This window comes from Hemicordylus capensis, chromosome 2, assembly GCF_027244095.1.
Source record: "Hemicordylus capensis ecotype Gifberg chromosome 2, rHemCap1.1.pri, whole genome shotgun sequence".
In the NCBI taxonomy this organism is placed as follows: domain Eukaryota; kingdom Metazoa; phylum Chordata; class Lepidosauria; order Squamata; family Cordylidae; genus Hemicordylus; species Hemicordylus capensis.
This window is the reverse complement of record NC_069658.1, coordinates 244556104-244577207: the sequence shown is the minus strand read 5'-3', so window position 1 is coordinate 244577207 and position 21104 is coordinate 244556104. Positions and strand designations below refer to the sequence as shown.

Here is a 21104-nt window from a genome sequence, read left to right as displayed (position 1 = left end):
TTTTCAGCTGTACCAGTTGATCTGCTACAGCATGGATGGGGATACTGACTGTTCATTTGCAAAAGAAATATTCAATTTCACCTTCAGTGAAAGAGAAGCCATATAATAGTGAAAAGAAATCAATATTTCTTTTGGAATGGATGTACTCATGCTTGAAATCTTTAACACAATACAAGCATTTCACCTTCCATTAAAAGATGGGTGTCAGCTGTTTGGACGGGGGGGCGCAATTTCAGTGCTTGCCCTAGGCGCTATTTTCCCTATATACTCCCCTGCTCTAATCCCATGGCTGCTAAGTTTGTTCAAGAATGTTTGGTGAGGCATTTGATCAAAAGCATTTTCAAAAACACAGGTTTACAGGATCCAGTGGATCACCACTCTATGCTTGTGGATAGTTCCAAAGGGGTTTAGGAGATTAGCAAGACAAGACTGACTGACTGTTGCAGAGGCCATGTCAGCATGAGGCATTGTCTTTATTAACACCTGAAAACATGCAGCTGCACTCACTTAAGGGCACTGGCAAGCTGCTAGACTCCCCAGGCAAGCTCCTACAGTCACAAAAGGGGCAGAATGGTTTCTCAGGGTGTAATTCATATGGAAACTCAGTATGCAAGGGCTGAAAAAGAAAGCCTCCTAATAGCAACACAGAGTACTGGCCCCACAGATACTTCCGTTAACCAGGCCAGATGATCTGTGTGGACTTCTGGAGATACTGTTTTCCAGGGTGAGACTCAACCAATTGCAGACAGTCCATGAAGTCTCCCAGCCAAAGAGGTTTCTTGCGTGAGGAAGTGTGATCAATGCAAAGTGGAGTCATTTCAGGCTATTCACCCAGACTGCCTCCCTTTCTACATTTTTCTGCCTTTCCATTCCACCCAGAAGGACTACCTGTTAGAAACCTGCAGGTTTCAGCTCTCACCCCGCCCATCCCAACCTCTCTGGATCCTTCACCTGACTGAGCTTTGTTCTTGCTCTGAACTACAATGCCCAGAAAGCATTGCAAATCTCAAAGAAATGGCAAACAGCTGTTGCCTTTAGAATGGGGGGTGGAGGTACTTAAGTCACTGTCTGCTCTTTCCCATGGATCTCACAGCTGCTTCTTCAGTGCTTCTTCTTTCCTGGGACTGGATCCTGTCAATCTGCCTTCCTTAGCTCTGCAGGAATTGGGGTAAGTGGAAAAGTGGTGGAACTCCTAAGAAGAGAGGTGAAGCAAAGGACTCCCTGCTTGGAGAAGGAGGAATAGTGGCAGATACATAGCCAGAATCCTCTAGTAGAAGAGCAAGAGGTGGGGGAGCTTGTGCATTTAACATCCTGGGAAGCAGGAGAATCCCTTTGGCAGTGCCTTCTGTGATAAAGCTCTGTGGAAGCAGCACCCTGGAGCCCCAAAAGGGAGAGAGAAGGAGTTGCTGTCTCATTATTGATTCCTTCTGTACCTCTGACTTTGGAAATCAGAATGGCCCATACAGGCTTCCTGGAGAATGTCAGCAGGAATGAGACTAGGTGTCATCTGGTGGACATTCAATACTTGGCTTGCTATTACTAAATATAAGTTTAGACAAAATCTATCACCCCAAACTCCCGAGTAATCTCGGCACTTGCTGGGTCAGAGGATGGCTCCTCTTCTGGATTAGCAAATGGAACCTCCTGGTTCAGTGAGGAAATGCCTCTGAAGAGCAGTTGTTGTTGAAAGGCAGAGAGAGGAGGGAGGGAGGGAAGTCTTGCATTTGGACTCTCTGGCTAGTGATCAGGAGTGGTGGGAGCTTGGACTCCCTTTGTTCTGATCTAGCCAGCCTCTTCTGGGGTTTTCCTGGGTTCCCACAGCCAGCCTGGTTTACCCTCGTCCAGGCTGCTGCTTTATGGAAGGGCGGCTCACCTCTTGCATTTGACTAATCCTCCATGTTGATACAGCTGACCCTACAAAAAAGGACTTCTAGATCCTCTTCTTTAGTCAGGGGCGGCATGCCCCAGTTGAGGCTGAGATAGGTGATTTTGTATATGGCTGCATTTGCATGTAACTGGGAAACTAAGTTGCAGGGACTTGTGGTTTCCTTACCGTTGCATCCAAAGGTGTGCAACTCCAGTTCCATCCATTGTCAGACCTGAGGTTGGGCTCAGGAGGAGACTCCAATTTCAATCCTCAGTTTGCAGCGAGCAATATCACTGCTCCAAACCCAGGACCATGAAGCTTCCTTTCCATCTGAACGTAGCAGTGTAAGCTGCATTGAGCTGGACTGGAGTTGAGGGAGAGAGCTCCTCCCTCTCTCCCACCTTGATTGGCAGTGTGGGCTGTCCTTCAAGGATGGAGTAAGCCCACACAGCTGAAAATTCTCTAAAATGACCTGGTTCTTTTATTGCCATGGTTCGGTAGGCTTTTCCTATGATCGACACCCTAGAGCCCAATGATCACATCTTTTTATTTATTTATTTAACCTATATTTACCATATATTTTTGTTGACAAGGAGCCAATGAAAGCTATCTTCAAATCTCCACATACATTCAAAGACCTATAAAACCCCCAACAATTTATCTGCTGCCTTATCTCCGCATTCTGTTTTTGGCTATATGGGGCCAGACTGTACCTGCATTTCTTGCTGGAGGCCCCTTTCTTGAAGCGACATTAGTTTATCCTCTCTGCTAGAGTTCTTTCATAGCACACAACAGAATGTTAGATCTTTCTAGGGTTGTGTGTTTCCCCCCCTCCGCTGTTTTGTTTTTGGCCTGAATCCGAAACACCCCCATTTTGTTCTTTGTTCGAAATCAGCCAATCCCAAACACCCAAATTTTATTCTTTGTTCGAAATTGTAAAATCTGAATCCAAAATGTTTTGGATTTTAAAAAATGGCTCCGGGGAAAAACTAGCGGGTGGGGGTGGTAGTGCCCAATGAGTGGAAACTACCACCCAAATTTCAGAGGAATTGGGCAAAAGGCTGATCTTTGGTGAATTTTTGAAGTATAGGATTTTTCCCATAGGGAAGAATGGAGGTTTCAGCAAAAGTATAGCTTCATGTTGGGAGAAAAGGGGTGGCCCAGAGTAGGGTGGGTGGTAGTGCCCAGTGGGAGAAAAGAAGCTGCCAGAATTATTTCAAAGGAATTGGGTAGAGGGCTGATTTTTCAAGATGTAATGGAGTTTGCACATCTGTAAAGTTCTTCCCAATAGGGAATGATGGACCTCCATAATTCCTGCCCCATAACTGCACTTGGGGGGCATCAGCATGGCCCAGAGTGAGTGGTGGTGTAGAGCACATAGGATGCCAACCACCCCATGGGTTGCTAACTCATGGGGTGCTGGGTTCTGTTGTTCCTGAGATGTTTTGAATGTAGATACTCTGGTAGCATATGAGAGTGGATTCATGGTTTGCTGTTGAAAATCTCATATGCTACCAGATAATCTACACTCAGAACATAGGAAGCTGCCATATACTGAGTCAGACCATTGGTCTATCTAGCTCAGTATTGTCCTCACAGACAGGCAGCGGCTTCTCCAAGGTTGCAGGTAGGAATCTCTTTCAGCCCTATCTTGAAGAAGCCAGGGAGGGAACTTGGAACCTTCTGCTCTTCCCAGAGTGGTTCCATCCCCTAAGGGGAATATCTTACAGTGCTCACACTGCGAGTCTCCCTTTCATATGCAACCAGGATGGACCCTGCTTAGCTAAGGGGACAAGTCATGCTTGCTACCACAAGACCAGCTCTCCTCTCTGAGAACACCTCAGAAACAACAGAACACAGCACCCCATGGGTTAGCAACCCATGGGGTGGTTGGCACCCTATGTGCACTACACCACCACTCACTCCCGGCCACCCTAGTGCCCGCTGGGTGGAATTATGGGTCTGCTGAAACCTCCATTATTCCCTGGGTGGGAGGGACTTTAAAGAAGCGTAAACTTCCAACAATTCCTAAGAAATCAGCCCTTTGCCCTATTCCTTTGGAATCTGGGTTGTGGCAGGCACCCCTTGGGGAACTGCCACCCAACCCACTGTTTTGCCCCTCAGGCCCCCTTTCTGCCCCAAAGACATGTCAACTTCAGAAATTCTTTAAAAATCAGCTCTTTTCCCAATTCCTTTGGAATCTGGGTGGCAGCAGGCACCCATTGGGGCACTACCACCTGAACCACTCTTCTGCCCCTAAAGCCCCCTTTCTGCCCCAAATCCACCCCAAATAACATCAACATCACACATCAACAACAGCAGAGCTTTGGAAAAAATCAGGCCAATTCCCAAAGGTCATGCACATCCACACACACACCCCTGTCCGAATTGCAATTAATCTACACACAACAGTGTGAAACAACAACAATGAAATGCACACTGCCCCACTGCCCCACTAGCCAATGAGGGTAAAATTTAACCTTAAATTTGCTTAAAAGGAATAAGGAGGCAGTTGCCAGCAGATCAGCCCATGCTTTCGCTGGCCAATCTGTGGGCTGGAAGGGCTGGAAATTCAAACAGATGTCAAAACTCAAAATGGAGACTGAAGGAGAAAGACTTTTTGCAATTGCAAAATGGAGTTCCAAAACAGCCGAAACAACAAAACGTTTTGTATCCAAAACAGCGATGTTTTGTTTTAGCTACAAAATTTTCTGTTTTGAGCATTGGGTGTTTTGTTTTGGCTACAAAACAGTCAAGATGGCCCGTTTTGTGTCCGAAACGAAATGCACATCTCTAGATCTTTCCATTCAGTTCAGTTTCCAGTCCATTGTTCCCTTTTTTCACTATGAGCCTCCAGTGTCCAGCATAGTCCAAAAATACAGGCCAGTGTAATAACAGCCAGTATTAACTCCTCTCTGCAGTCTCAGTGACTGTACACTCTCCCTGTTGTCTAAATTGGGACAGGAGAGTGGGTGGGGAAGCAGAGTGGAACCACAGCACCTGGCACGTGAATGCAACCAATATCATTCACCTCCACCACACCTTCCCGGTCCTGCCTCTGCTGTTGGTCCCAGAAGTGCTGCTTCATTGGGGTTCTCTCGTAGTTCCTTTTTTCAGTTCCACTGGGCTGGGACCTCTCACTCTCTCTCTTTCCTTAATACAGGTTTGCCAATTCTTTATCAGATTTTCTCCCCCCTGTCATTCAACAGCAACTTGCCCAAGAAGAAAGAGCAGCTTTTCTTGCCGTTTCATTTAGGATCTGGAAAGCTTTCGTTTTTGTACAACTTCCCTGGGTCAGGTTTCAGTTAAAGGCACAGGAGCAGAGGCTGATAAAGAAGGTGGCAAGCCTGGCTGCCTCTGAATGTGTTTAGAAATTTTACAGCTCTGTCTGTCCCCAAATGTGGTGGGGAAATATTCTCTATGGAACTCGTGGAAAGAGCTCACACATTGCCAAGCACCCAAGAAGACACGATACACAGAGTATTGGTGTAACAAGGACCACAGTTTTATTTAATTTCTTATTAAATCTAAAGAGCAGGGATTGGCTCACCACCTCACCCAGTGCGGTATCCCAAAGCATGTGCCAGCAGGACGTGCCTGACCTACGGCATAGGGCAACACACCTCGGCTCGAACCAGCCCCGATGCTCAAGAGCAGGGGCTGCCCGTCCTAGCCAGCCTAATGCCACGCCTCAGGCAGAGCAGCACCCCCCGGTAGCCATTCAGCGATTCCGGGAAGTTTAGCCTGACCAAGCAGAGCAGCCCAAAAAGGAACATGAGGACAACTATCTATCAGTGGAAGCGAAAAGGAATTCCTGTGCTTTTTTTCTAATATGTTTGTGTCTTCTATTAAATAATCAAATGCCTAGCTGAAAGCTACGGTTTCTTACTGTAAACTGAAATTCCCAAATGCCTTGGCAAAGTGGCCAAACGTGCCCCAGAATTACATTAACCGGCCAAAGAAAGACAACCTGCAATCCAAAGAACTAAAATCAGTGGGACTCATTTGTAGGGATGTGCAAAACGTTTCGGGCACAGAACGATCTGTGCCCGAAACGACCAATTTCGGGTGATTCGGAGCCGAACCGAATCACCCCCGACGATTCCCGAAAAATATCAGACCCGAAACGAATCACCCCTGTTTCGGGTCCGAATTTTTTGGGTGTTTCGGGTCTCCTTTTTGTGCCCCAGAAAAGTGCCTGTCTTGTCTTCTTCTTCCCCCTCCGTTTTCAGTTTGACGTCTCTTTGAATTTCCCGCCTTTTTGCCTCCATTGATTTCAATGCAGAAATTGCTTTCCTGTCACTTTAATTGAAAAGGTCCTGGGGCCAAAAGAGTGGGGTGGGGTGGTAGTGCCCAATGGGTGGAGGCTACCACCCCAATTACAGAGTGATTGGGCAGAGGGCTGATTTTTGGTGAATTTCAGAAGTTTAAGTGTTTTTAAGGTTCCCCCCTTTAGGTATAATCGCTTCACGACGGGGGGAAAGGGGTGGCCTAGAGCAGGGTGGGCTTGGTGGTTGTGCGGGGTAGGGGCAAGGAAGCTACCTGAATTTTTTCAAAGGATTTAGGCAGAGGGCTGGTTTTTGGTGATTTTATTTGTTGGAGTTTTGTTGCTTCTGAGGTGTTCTGAGTGTGGATTCTGTGATAGCAAATGAGATTTTCAATGACACACCATGAATCCACTCTCATCTGCTATCATGGAATCTAAAACTTAAAGACATGTGAACTTCAACAATTCACCAAAAATCAGCCCTCTGCCCAAATCCTTTGAAAAAATTCAGGAAGCTTCCTTGCCCCTACCCGGCACTACCACCAACCCCACACCGCTCTAGGCCACCCCTTTCCCCCTGATGTGAAGCGATACACCCTCCATTCTACCTAATGGGGGGAAACCTTAAAAATGCGTAAACTTCAGAAATTCACCAAAAATCAGCCCTGCCAAATCCCCCTAAAATTTGGGTGGTAGCCTCCACCCATTGGGCACTACCACCCCACCCCACTCTTTTGTCCCCAGGACCCTTTTTTTACCCGAATCGATTCAGATTCAGGTTAATCCGAATCCGAACCGAATCAGGGGTGATTCGGGTGGGCAAATTCAGGCACAGAACAGAACAGGGGTGTTTCGGTTTGGGTCCGAACCAAAACACGGAAAATCTGAATTGCACACCCCTACTCATTTGTTCTAATAAAAGTGGGCAGTGTGAAAGCGGTTCTAAAATTGAATGTAGAGACCCCAAACTTGGAGATGGAGAAGGAGAGACAAATATCTCACTGGACCAAACCTGCTGCCAGCAAGAGATCCTTTTTGGATAAGAATCATGAAGTGAACCTCAGGCAGACCCAACCCAAATCCAGAATGTGAGACCAGGAAGGAGACAGGCCATCTCTCTGTTCCTGCCCAAGGAGCTAGCTCGCTTCAAATATTCGGTAATCCAAAAACCTTTGGTTTAAAATAAGAGTGAAGCTTCCTTATATTTTCATTTGTGCCCTAAAAAGAATGTAAACTGCAATTTAAGGTGCCCATTTTAATGTATGTGCCATACAAGTTGAAAAGACTTTGTACTGTCTGGTATACAATGATGTCTTTAGAAATGAGGCTCCATGCACCCACACTTTGCCTTGATCAGATATGCATCCCTGCTAACAGGGCAAAGAGGCACCTTTTACTGTGGTGATTTTCTTTATTTAGCAGGGGGAGAGTAAATGGCCCTCTCCACCCCCAACACAGTACTTCCACTGACTGTTGCTGGTGTCTATCTTATGTTTTGTTTTAGAATGTGAGCCCTTTGGGGACAGGGAGCCAACTTATTTATTTATTATTCCTCTGTGTAAACTGCCCTGATCCATTTTTGGAAGGGCGGTATAGAAATCGAAATAATAATAATAATAATAATAATAATCAGGCAAAAATTCATCAGGGGCACCTCTAGGAAGTGATTAGGGAAACTGCACTTGTTAAATGCCTGCCTGGATGCATCCCTCCCCAGGCCAATGTCCAGCTGAAAGACCAAAGGCAAACAATGGGATGTTCATTATATTTTCATGGGGCGGGGGATCTCTTGTCACCTAGTAAATATGTGCTGATGGCCAGGCAGATCAGACAAATGGTTTTGGCTTGAAAAGCAATAGAATGTCCAGGGCTTATATAACACATTACAGCCTTTATAGCAGAGCAGCTCATGCGAGGGAGAAAATGCTGAATCATCCCTGGCGAGCTGCCTGGCTGGGCTTCTCATAAAACTAATCTATATTTCCGGTGCTGCCACCACCCCCTCTTATTGACAGAGCTTGAACCTCCTTGCGCTTGAGGTGGAATCCCAGGGGAAACTCTCTTTATTTTGCTATTGGAGAAGTATAAAAACCTTCCACGTGTAGGCTTACTCTTTTTGAGAAAACCAAAAGCTACTGAGCACTTGAGAATGCTTTTGCACCAGAGAAATCCCCTTTCCACTCTCCCCTTTTCTTGAGTTCAAAACCAACTCTGAGAGGTGGAACAAAAGAACATTTTTATTCAGTTACTACAGAAAGCTTGTGTCAGAGGATTTTAGGTTTTAAATACACTCAAAAATACTTAGTAGCTTACAAAAATAGGTTGTCTTACGCTTCAGTTTCAAGTTGCATTTAGGCATGCTGAAAGGTTTACAGAGTCTTTTGCAATGCCTTAGGTGGCTTGGGCGTAGGCTATTGTATCTGAATTTAATTACGTTGCCAGCAAATAATAATAGAACAGTATCAGGAATATGTAAAGTACACACACAATGAAATATAGGTTTCTAATACAAAATCTGACTAAAACTGTTCCCTATGCTGAATCAGGGGCGTAACTATAATAGGGCAAGGGGAGACAGTTGCCTGGGGGCCCACAACCTTGATAGGCCCCCCCAGAGGCAAGTCACATGACTTATTCCCCCAGCTGCTCACCTGCCCGGGATTCCTTCAATTGTATTGACTCTCCAAAATTGATGTGAGCTACCAGAACAGCATGTCTTTCTCTAGTACCATTAAATGACTTGCATCGTCCACAATTGACAAATTCTTTTAAAAAATCATTTAGGATGATGTTCTATTATGGCACATAGGTTATATATAAGTGTATATGTAGGATATATGTATGTGTGTGTGTGTGTGTGTGTGTGTGTGTGTGTGTGTGTATTCAGTGTGTGGGGGGCCCATTCTATCTCTGGGCCCTCTCCAACCTTGCTATGCTCTTGTGCTGAATCCTCTTTTCCTTGAAAACTCACCCAACACCTGATGAGAATCAAGCTTCCTGCAATCCAGTCATTCAAGGATCTGAAATTGTTCCATGAGAAACCTACATGCTGGCTTTGACCATGAGTGAGCAAAAACTGCAGGCCCCTCACTAACCCTTTCCACACTTGCTTCTCCAGCACAGACCCTCCTTCCTCTTCCCAGAATTCAAGCAACCGCTCTCTAGGTTCCACCCACCTGGTGTACTGTTTGGCTGCCCTAGAGTTCACCAGCCTGTCAGTCGAGACAAGAGTTCACTCCCTGTTAACACTTCAGAGGGAGGGGAGGCTGATCACTAAAGCTTGTAAGGGTGGAACATTGAAAACAAGCTCCAGCTTAATAATGCTGGTGCTATTGTAGCTGTATAATGTAGGATTTGTTCAGGATTTCTAAAAATTATTCATGGCTCTCCTATTGAATCCCAGTTGCTTCCCTATACTCATTCTCTTCCATTCCAGCTTTCTCTGGAAGACCCATAGCACACTACCCTGGACCATTCCTCTTTATCGTGGAGCTTCCTAGAGTCTGAAGCTATTTTTTCAGATGACCTATGGAGGATCAAAGCCGCACTGGCTCCCTATCAGGAGAAGGGGCAGAAAGAAACAGGAGACGCCCCTCATGACTTCCAGGCAGGGAATTGGGAGGAATCCCCGCCCAGGAGACCAAGAGAACAGGCTGGACAGGAATACAATGAGAGACAGGATCAGATCCAGGAAGCCCAAAGGGAGGAGTTCCTGGCGGGAGAAGAGAGACTGCACATGCTCACAGAAGACTCAGGCCGGCTGAAGTCTAAAGCATTGCTGCCCTCCATAGGGTTAGAGACAGCACCCTGCCTGCCTCCCCTACAGATGCCGGAGTGGGGTGCACTCTGCAATGATTCTCAAGCACTCTTGGCTACTTCCAAGCAAGACACTAAAGCCTGCCAATCTAAAAAAGAAAGGGCCTTGTGGTCCCTTTCTAGAGAGCAAACATTTCACAGAGAAGAGAAAACATATAAATGCTCTGTGTGTGGCGAAACATTCAGGTGGTACTCACACCTTAGAAGACATGAAATAGCACACAGAGGAGAGAAGCCATATCGGTGCTTGCAGTGTGGAAAGAGGTTTTGTCATATTAATCACCTTAATTCCCATAAAAGAACCCACACAAGTGAGAAGCCATATAAGTGTTCACAGTGTGGGAAATGCTTCAGGTGCAAAATGGATCTCACTAGACATCAAAGAATCCACACAGGAGAGAAACCATATTCATGCTTGCAGTGTGGTAAACACTTCAGTTGGAAAATTAGTCTTGCTAGACATCAAATAACGCACACAAGAGAGAAACCATATACATGCTTGCAGTGTGGAAAAAGCTTCAAGTGGAAGACTAATCTTACTAGGCATCAAAGAACCCACAAATCCACATATACATGCTCGCATTGTGGAAAAATCTTCGCTCAGAAACAGCATCTTACTCAACATCAAAGAAGCCACACAGGGGAGAAACCATATACATGCTTGCAGTGTGGGAAAAGCTTCACTCTGAAACAGCATCTTACTCAACATCAAAGAAGTCACACAGGGGAGAAACCATATACATGCTTGGAGTGTGGGAAAAGCTTCTCTTGGAAACAGCATCTTAGTAGACATCAAAGAAGCCACACAGGGGAGAAACCATATACATGCTTGGAGTGTGGGAAAAGCTTCACTCGGAAACAGCATCTTAGTAGACATCAAAGAAGCCACACAGGGGAGAAGCCATATACATGCTTGCAATGTGGAAAATGTTTCACTCAGAAACAATGTCTTACTAGACATCAAAGAATCCATACAGGGGAGAAACCATATACATGCTTGCAGTGTGGAAAAAGCTTTGTTCAGAAACCAAATCTTGCAAGACATCAAAAAACCCACAAAGTGAAGAAACCATAATCATGCTTGGAGGGTGGAGAGACACACCACCTCTTCATACACATGAAAGAAACCATCAATGCAAGACACTGTCCTAATGCTTGCACTGCAGTGAGGGCATTAGTGATGTACTGAGCCATTTAAAAAAAATTACTTTAAATATTTTTATTGTTTTAGCAGAAATGCCAACAATTGAGCCTTAATGAACACAAGAGAACGCACAGGAAACTATTTCACTCCTTGGAGTGTGGAAAGAACCTCAGTCTTGGCACAAGATTAATTTCACATCAAGGATTCCACACAGGAGCTGACCTTCAGTCTGTTTTCCCCAATACAATTTCCAGATTAGGTGGGAATGTACTTTGAGTATCTTGCATTTCTGAGGCTTGGAAGGTTCAAGATCTGCAGTACAGTCTTTTTAGTCGTGGCTCAGTGAGGGACCTGATGGGCTTTTAGAGTTTGTGGTGGATTTAACCATGCCTTTTAGTGAGCCGGGTTCCATGTTTTGATTAAAAAGGAAGAGAACTGTGAAGCTTTTTGCATTCATGGTGTAGTTGCAACTACCATCTTCTGAGAGATCTGGGCTTTCTAGCATTCATCAGATTGTTGTGAAGACTTTTCTGTCAACTGGCTCATTCTACATCTGATCATATCCTCAATTCTGTTTCTTGGAAAATGCGACTTCAATGTGAAACCTCAAAGCATGAAGAGAAGTTGGAACAACTTTCCCTCCAGAATTAAACTGCAGTGGCATAGAAATGTTTGTTCCTTTTTAGATGTTTTTCATATGAGTAATTGAATGTATTTGATCTGCTTGCAAATAAAGTAAGATGCATTTTTCTCACTCTGTATTAAAGTGGTCCTGTTTCCAAACATTGCCAGCAAGACTTAATCTGGGCATGGTGGCCATCGTTCTTCCCAGGTGTTTACCCAACCCAGGGCTCTCCAGACCATTTGGACTACAACTCCCATCAGCCCCTGCCACAGTGGCCAATAGTAAGCTATGATGGGAGTTGTAGGCAACATCTGCAGGTGGCCCAAGTTGTGCAGCCCTGGTCCAATCCATGTCTTGGTCTTTGGTAGGCAAACCACATCTGTATGTGCAAGTGGCATGGAGATATTTTAAAGCCATGGTAGTGGCCCTTAGCTGAGGGAGTGAGGCAAGCAACTGACAATCCACCATAACCACTAGCAATCGGGCAGGCAGCAGGTATTAGAGTTCAACGTGTGAAAGGGCTCAACAGGCTGATTTGGAAATATGGCCTCATTGGAGAAGCAGATCTGTGGAGGAACCATCATGTTGATTCAGAGGTGGAGAGGAAAGGAAAGGCTTCTTATAGAAATTTTGATGCCTGACAACAGCATACTGACAGGTTGACAATATCCAGTCCTGATGAAGTGCAATTCATTGGCCCGTTCTAGACAGTTACGGTGAAAGATGGATTGTAGCATCTGCTGAGTAGCAACCTGTCCTGCCTAGGACCATCTTCTCCTATACAGAAGCCGGCTCCTCAGAGTGGGAAATGGTGGCCAAACTCTTGGAGCTGCTGAGGGGGCCCCAGACACCCTCTAGTATACTGGTCAGTATAATAGATGGCCTAGATAGGTTTCTTAGAGAATGTCAACTGCTATGAGGCTAGGTGTCATCTGGTGGACATTCAATACTCACCTTACTACGACTAAACACACCAAAGGCTCCTGAGGAAGCTTAGCACTTCCTGGGTCAGAGGATGGCTCCACTTCTGGATTAGCAAATGGAACCACCTGGTTCCGGTGGAAATGCCTGTGAAGAGGAGGGAAAGAAGTCCTGCATTTGAATTTTCTGGCTGGTGACCAAGGCAGGTGGGAGTTTGGACTCCCTTTGGTCTGATCTAGCAGGGTTCTTCTTGGGCTCACACACAGCCTGGTTTTGAATCCTCTGTCTCTAGAGGATTTTGCTGCTCCATACTGAGGGTCTACAGAGCTCCCATTCCATCTGAACGCATAATCGGAGGATACATTTGGCTGGACTAGAGTTGAGGGAGGGAGCTCCTCCCTCTCTTCCTCCATGTTTGGCTATGAGGGCTGTCCTTCAAGTAAGAAGGAAGCCCACACAGCCAGGAATGGAGACTTCTCAGTTTGGCGGGGGGTGGGGGTGGGAGGGCACATGGGAGGAGAGGTCTTGTGGTAGCAAGCATGAATTATCCCTTTTGCTAAGCAGGGTCCACCCTGCTCAGCATTTGAATGGGAGACTACATATGTGAGCACTGTAAGATATTCCTCTTAGGTTAGGTGCCTGCTCAGTTTAGCCACACACAGCCCTCACTGTTTTTGTTCTACAGCTTCCATAATCCCCAGCCATAGTAGCCAATAGCCAGGGATTATGGGAGTTGTATACCAAGGTCTGCAGGAGGACCGAGGTTAAGCAAGCTTGCCTTAAGGGCTGGGAATGCTCTGGGTAGAGCACTTGCATGCAGAAGCTTCCAGGTGCCCTCCCATCCCTGGCAGCAATAGGGCTAAGAGAGACCCCTGCCTGCAATTTTGGAGAAGCTGCTGTCAGTCTGTGTAGAAACTACTGAGCTAGATGGACCAATGGTCTTACTCGGTATAGGGCAGCTTCCTATGTTCTTTCCTATCTATGTTCCTATGATTAAACCCAGGACAGGCACAGGTGTTTTCATCTATAAGAATTCATTATTTATATTTCTAGAAATCACTCTTCATCAACAACTGATCACATAATTTAAAAAATGGGATATATTTTTCAAACTGTAAATTGAAGACCACAATCTAAAATAAAAATCAAGTGACTTTATACATGAATCCTCCAGTAGAGCTGCCACCAGTAGGACAAAATTAATATTAAAACCTTCCCTGTTCTATCTAGAACCAGGATGGACTCAAAATATAGCCAAAATGCCTTAAACCCTCTTTAAAGAGCATATAGCCTCTACATAGGGAGACAGAATGGACCACATTTCCAGCCAGATCACGTTTAAAACAATCCAAAGCTAGTTTATTTAAATAGATACATAAAGTAGGAATGTTCACAGGCAAACAAAGCAAAGTGGTAAAAATGTACAAGCGAGATCCCTTTTTCCCTATCTGGTGTGAAACAGGAGGGTCTCTAGCTCTTGCTTCTCAAATTGCAGTTCAGAAAACAAAACCTTGCATCATGGTGAAGTTTGCACACTCCCAGGAGCCAAGCAGCCTGGTCTCAACTAACAATGCTAAACTAACACCAAAGTGACATGTTGGAAGCCACAGCCTCAAGAGTTCCTCCCCTCACCTAACTTGAGGTTAACTATTTCCTCTTGGAGACAGGCAAAACAAGAAAAAGCTTAACGTTTCTCCCTCAAGGTAGATTTTACTGGACAACAGGAGCAAGATTCCTGTTCAGAGGACAACAAAAGATTCTGAGGGGTTTGGAAACCAAGTCCCAGGAGGCCAGTGTGGCCAGCTGTGCTTATTCTGCCCGGCTCCCAGGGGCCTCCCTGTTTGCAGTTGCATCTCCAGGCTTGGAGATTGCACTTTGGATATGCTCAGGAGCTTCACAGTAACATGAGTTCTCAGTTTATGGTACATGCAGACAGGCCACTTAGTTGGCAATGGGCTAGTCACCCCTAGATTTGGCTATGAACAAAGCAAATTGGAATGGGGATCAGATGCTCCGCACCTCTCCCTATGCGGGAGTCCCAGCTAAGTAGACATCAGAGCTAACTGTAGCGATTTAACTGGCATCCAACACCATTCTGAATGCAGAGTGAATGATCTTAACTCCCCTCATCCTCTCACAAAAGATAATGGCATTCAAACAACACGCTAACATGTTGGAAGTGAAGGACTATGCACTGTCTTTTGTCTCAATGACACAGGAGGACAGACTAGTGAGTCAGAGGGCTAGAGGGTCAAGACACTGGTCATCCCTTCTCGACTTCTCTGACATTATCCCTTTGATATGTAGATTGCTAATCTTAGGGACTTCCTTCCTTCCAGCCACTTTCTTCCCCTTCTTCTCTTCCCTTCCTTCTACCTTGCAACATGCAAGCTCCTCTCCCCTGCACCATGTGTGCAGAGATGCAGAATCCATCTGCATCCAGCTAGATAGATAGATTAGAGATTCTAACTCCTCACTTTCCTATCTAGAATGGAGTTCTCTAATAAATACAATTTATATTGATTTGAATCTATGAACAGGCTCCAAGTTACTTTACTCTCAGCATACCTAACTAAATTCCGCTGTGTTGTGCCTCTGTGCACTCTGCTATAATGAAAAAGGGTTTCTCTTACCAGAGAGAATTCCCAACATAACAAGCCAATTATGCCAAGCAGGAATAAAGTAGATCAGGCAGTGGAGCAATGGTCCATCCTCCACAAAGAGGATGGATGAGTCTTTGTGTACCTATTGAAATTAGATGTACTTTTTGAAATTATTTAGATTTACTGGAGAGCCTGTCCCGGCACAGAGACTCGTTGGCACACCTGCATACTCTGATTTTCCTCCACAATCAGCCTTGCACACAGAAGTGATCCCCACATTGTTACATCCAGGAAAAGCAATCAGACACAATGCATTCCATTCCACCCTGGCACTTCTAATCAGAAAAGTAGGACAGTAGGAATTTGCCTCCAAGGCATGTTTGGGGATATAAGTAACCCCAGTTCCATGACTCAATGTGCTCCTTTTAGGGGTGTGCACAAAACGATTTTTTGTGATTTGATTTGTACCCGAATCAAAACACCTCCGTTTCTATTTGTGTCCGTATCTGACCCATTCGAATCAGCCCAGATTCTATTCTGATCCAAATTTATCCAAATCCGAATTGATTTGGATCAGAAAAATGGGTCGTGGGGCCAAAAGAGTGGGGTGGGGTGGTAGTGCCTAAAGGGTGGAGGCTACCACCCCAATTTCCAAAAAATTGGGCAAAGGGTTGATTTAATTATTATTGTTTTGAAGTTTATGTGTCTTTAAGATTTTATTTTATTTTTTGCTATTAGCAATAGCAAATGAGAGTGGATTCATGGTTTCTCATTGAAAATCTCATATGCAACCAGAGAATCTACACTCGGAACACTTACAAAACAACAGAACCCAGTACACCATGGGTTATCAAGCCATGGGGGGTGGTTGGCACCCTATGTTCACTATGCCACCACTCTCTCTGGGCCACCCAAGTGCCCCACATGTGCAATTATGGGGCTACTGAAACCTCCATTCATCACTATGGGGGAAAAATCTTAAAGACGCATAAACTTCACTTCAAAAATCAAATAATATTGAGCCCGTTGCCCAATCACTCTGAAACCTAGGTGGTAGCAGGCACTCATTGGGGCACTACCACCCAACCCACTCTTTCCCCCCCCCAAAAAATAGCATCAACATCACACATCTACAACATCCGCAGAGCTTTGCAAAGAACAAGTTTTGGTCACGCACATTCACATCCCCCCAAAAATGAAATTTATCCACACACAAGAGTGTAAAACAACAACAAACAACAAACACCACACATAACTTTTAAAATTCAATTGCTGCAATTGAATTTAGGTTCAATTCCCCGCCGCGCTCCCGCCGCCCCAGACCCCCTGCCGCCCCAGACCCCTAGCCGCACTCCCGCCGCCCCAGACCCCCCGCCGCGCTCCTGCCGCCCCAGACCCCACGCTCCCCCCACCGCGCTCCCCCCCGCCCCAGACCCCGCGCCGTGCTCCCCCCGCCCCAGACCCCGCGCCGCGCTCCCCCCCTCGCCCCAAGACCCCGCGCCGCGCTCCCCCCCGCCCCAGACCCCGCGCCGCGCTCCCCCCTCGCCCCAAGACCCCGCGCCGCGCTCCCCCCTCGCCCCAAGACCCCGCGCCGCGCTCCCCCCCTCGCCCCAAGACCCCGCGCCGCGCTCCCCCCTCGCCCCAAGACCCCGTGCCGCGCTGCCCCCTCGCCCCAAGACCCCGTGCCGCGCTGCCCCCTCGCCCCAAGACCCCGCGCCGCGCTGCCCCCTCGCCCCAAGACCCCGCGCCGCGCTGCCCCCTCGCCCCGCGCTGCCCCCCTCGCCCCAAGACCCCGCGCCGCGCTCCCCCCTCGCCCCAAGACCCCGCGCCGCGCTCCCCCCTCGCCCCAAGACCCCGCGCCGCGCTCCCCCATCGCCCCAAGACCCCGCGCCGCGCTCCCCCCTCGCCCCAAGACCCCGCGCCGCGCTCCCCCCCTCGCCCCAAGACCCCGCGCCGCGCTCCCCCCTCGCCCCAAGACCCCGCGCCGCGCTCCCCCCCTCGCCCCAAGACCCCGCGCCGCGCTCCCCCCCGCCCCAAGACCCCGCGCCGCGCTCCCCCCCGCCCCAAGACCCCGCGCCGCGCTCCCCCCCTCGCCCCAAGACCCCGCGCCGCGCTCCCCCCCTCGCCCCAAGACCCCGCGCCGCGCTCCCCCCACCCCAGACCCTGATTGGCTGGGGAGGCTACCACCCGTCCCCAATTTCAGAGTAGAGGGCTGAATTTTGGTGAATTTCTGAGGTTTTTCTTCATAAGGTGTGCTAGATTGATTGATTCATTCATCATATTCATAGTAAGTGAGAGTGTGAAAAAGTGAGAGTGGGGTCAAGAGTTGTTTAATTGAAAAAAAAATCTCTTTTTCTATCATAGAATGAGAATTCACACCTCAGAAGTTTTTTTATTTTCTGAGGTGTGAATTCTCATTCTATGATAGCAAAAGAGATTTTTTTTCCAATTAAACAACTCTTGACCCCACTCTCACTTTTTCACACTCTCACTCACAACCCACTCCACTCTTTTGGGGCAGATCCACTTTCTGCCCCCAATCTGCCCCAAAGACACCAAAACTTCAAAAATTCCCAAAATATCAGCTCTCTGCCCAATCCCCCTGAAATTGGGGTGGTAGCCTCCACCCATTAGGCACTACCACCCCACCCCATGCTTTTGGGGCAGATGCACTTTCTGCCCCCAAACATCCCCAAAGACACACAAAATTCAAAAATTCCCAAAAACTCAGCCCTTTGTCCAATCCCCCTGAAATTGGGGTGGTAACCGCCCCCCCATTGGGCACTACTACCCCACCCCACTAGTCTGCCCCAGGCCCCACTTTCTGCCCCAATCTGCCCCAAAGACACAAAAACTTCAGAAATTCCCCCAAAATCAGTCCTTTGTCCAATCCCCCTGAAATTGGGGTGGTGGCCTGCACCCATTAGGCACTACCACCCCACCCCACTCTTTTTGCCCAGATCCCATGCTATGCCCCTGAACTGCCCCAAAGTCACTAAAACTTCAGAAATTCCCCCAAAATCAGTCCTTTGCCCAATCCTCCTGAAATTGGGGTGGTAGCTTCCACCCATTGGGCACTACCACCCCACCCCAATATTTTGCCCTGGGCAACTTTTCCCCCCGAATCAGTTCAGATTCGTATTTGGATTAAATCCAAATCCGAACCGAATCAAGGGTGATTCCGGTGGCCCAGATTCGGGCACAAAACAGAACAGGGGTGATTTGGTTCAGGTCCAGAACCAAATCACCAAAAATCTGAATTGCACACCCCTACTCTTAAGATCAGCTTTTCTAACCTATTCTTTAATGTAATCTAAATAAAATATTAACCTGTTTTCTGGGGTGTTCATGTTTCACTTTCTGGGAATTGGGCCCAGTTACCAATAGTATGCATGTTTACTCAGAAGGAAGTCTCATTATATTTAAAGGAGCTCCGGAACATGTGCACAGGATTGCAGCCAGCCAAGTCATTGAAGGGGAACAACTGGGTGGGAATTCAGACACCACTTAGCTGACAACCAGCAATCATGTCAAGAGAAACATGAGACACTCCCAACTGCATTAAACATTGGATGCATTAGCACATGATGGGGAACCATGTGTTGAATAGAACCATGGATCAATTACCCCCTCCCCCCTCCCGCTCAGAGGCGGATCTAGGGAAAATAGCGCCTAGGGCAAGCACTGAAATTGTGCCCCCTGTCCAAACATCTGACACCCATCTTTCAGATAACTTCACCATAATATCAGCTGAAAAATACAAGTCAAGCTCGTTAATCTTTTAATATTTCAAAAACTATTTAGCAGTGGATGTAGCCAGACCAAAAAGGGCTGGAAAACTACAAATTTAAGTATGCTGGGGCTCATGAAATACACAAATACTATGTGGAGGTGTACTTGAAAAACTGAACAGAAGTGCCTATCTAATTCTTTACTATGCATTGTAGCATCACTATTACATAAGTTTTAAAATTAAATGGAGAATTGGACTTTTCCCAGATACTCTGGAAAATAATTAAAGGATATGCAGAGTAAACTGTGTCACTGCTTGGAATATATTCTAGTCTTTCAGAAAGACAGTTAAAATGAGAGAAAGAGATCAAGAAATTCCCATTGGGTGTTAATACTAAGGATTTTACATGGATTCAAAGACAAACTCACCATTAAGAGCCATATTATTAAGACATCACATTTAACTCGCTTATCACAAGAAGCAAAAAAATATAAAATGAATACAATCCTAGCTCATAAGCTTCAGCTCAGTATTCACAAGCCGTGATTCTCTGTACATAGTGTCAATCTGAATATGTGTACAGTGTCTTATATTATATTAATTTGTTTTAATTTTTTTAACCTGTAGCCCCTTCAGGGGGCTTCCTAAAGACTGTTGGGGGGGGGAGTCTGCAAAGGTTCCCCCTCCCCCACTGGACTCTAGGGCCTCACAGGGACCATTTGAGCATGTGTGCTGGCCATTTTTTAAAATAATCTTTAAAAAAAAAAAAAAGGCCGCAGAAAACAAAATGGCCACCGTGCATGCTCAAATGGCCTCTGCTAGGCCTGGCATGACCTAGGGCCTCACAGAGGCCTTTTGACCATGCACAGTGGCCATTTTGTTTTCAGCAGCCTTTTAAATTTTTTTTTAAATTTTACAAAATGGCTTCCCCCTTCAAGTGGTGCCCCGGGGCACATGCCCTGCCTGCCCAACCCTAGATATGCCCCTGTTCCCGCTGTCCGCATTCAAACAACAGGGAGAGCATCATCTATGCAGTAGGTGAGACTGCAGAGAAGAGAGGAAACTGACTGTACCGGCTTCCTCCTTCCATAAAGAACTCTGGTTCTAGGGGATGCAGCCTGTGGTTCCAAATTCAGACAACACACAGGCTGTGTCCAATTTTGGGTTGTGGTGATGACACACTACAACCTGAGGGTTCAGATTGGAATTCCAAATCTGAACCTGCAATTTCGTCACCATGCCAAACCGTTTGGGGCGTAACGCCCACAGAAACTCTGGCCTATTCAACTGCGGTTCCGCATTAAGTATGAGTGTGTCTATTGTTTCATGGGAACCTCAAAAGAACTTAGAACTGGGGGGAGGAATGCTGTAAAAGTTTGGTATACTGGAAGTACACATCAAAAGAATAATTCTTTTAATGGTAGTCATATTTGGGTGCTTGAGGAAGGGGGAGGTACAGACAACCAATGAACAATGTGTTGGAAGTTAAGGACCTTGCGCTGTCTCTTGTCTTGTCTCAGCCAGTGGAGGACAGACTAGTGAGTCAGAGGGCTAGAAGGTCAAGACATTGGTCATCCATTCTCTACTGCTCTGACACTATCCCTTTTGAAATGTAAATTGGTACTCTTAGGGATTAACTTCTTCCCTCTCTTCTCTTCCTGTTCCTTCTACCTTGCAACATGGCAAGCTCCTCTCCCTGCACCATGTGTGCAGAGAAGATGCAGAATCCATCTGCATCCAGCTAGATAGATAGATTAGAGATCCTAACTCCTCACTTTCCTATCTAGAATGGAGTTCCTTAATAAATGCCATATATATTGATTTTAAACTATGAATTGGCTCCAAGTTACTTTACTCTCAGCATACACGCATGCCTAAGTAAATTCCACTGTGTTGTGCCTCTGTGCACTCTGCTATAATGAAAAAGGGATTCTCTTTCCACAGAGAATTCCCAACACAATGCTCAAAGCCTTAAGTCAGATGGAAAACAGTGCTTTGAATGGGGGAAAAAGAAACCCCTGAGAACTGTTCTCAGTGGATGCTCCATTTCTTGTCTGTATGCAGGTCAACCCAGAAAACCACAGAAGTGCAAAAAACTAACATGTCTGGAAGAGCCTTAACACTCAAC

The 21104-nt window shown here is 46.5% G+C and overlaps 1 protein-coding gene across 1 annotated transcript; it reads left to right on the top strand.

Moving 5' to 3' along the window:
* The first annotated feature begins 1051 nt into the window (after positions 1-1051).
* On the top strand, positions 1052-11848 carry LOC128342009 (zinc finger protein OZF-like). The gene is made up of 2 exons (XM_053288800.1): positions 1052-1168; positions 9571-11848. The coding sequence occupies exon 2, from the start codon at positions 9871-9873 to the stop codon at positions 11023-11025; it is 1155 nt and encodes a 384-aa protein (XP_053144775.1). The 5' UTR covers positions 1052-1168; positions 9571-9870; the 3' UTR covers positions 11026-11848.
* The last annotated feature ends 9256 nt before the right edge of the window (positions 11849-21104 follow it).

What these genes read in the sequence shown, in the direction of transcription:
- LOC128342009 (XM_053288800.1), top strand. Translation starts at nt 9,871, where the DNA reads ATGCTCACAGAAGACTCAGGCCGGCTGAAGTCTAAAGCATTGCTGCCC.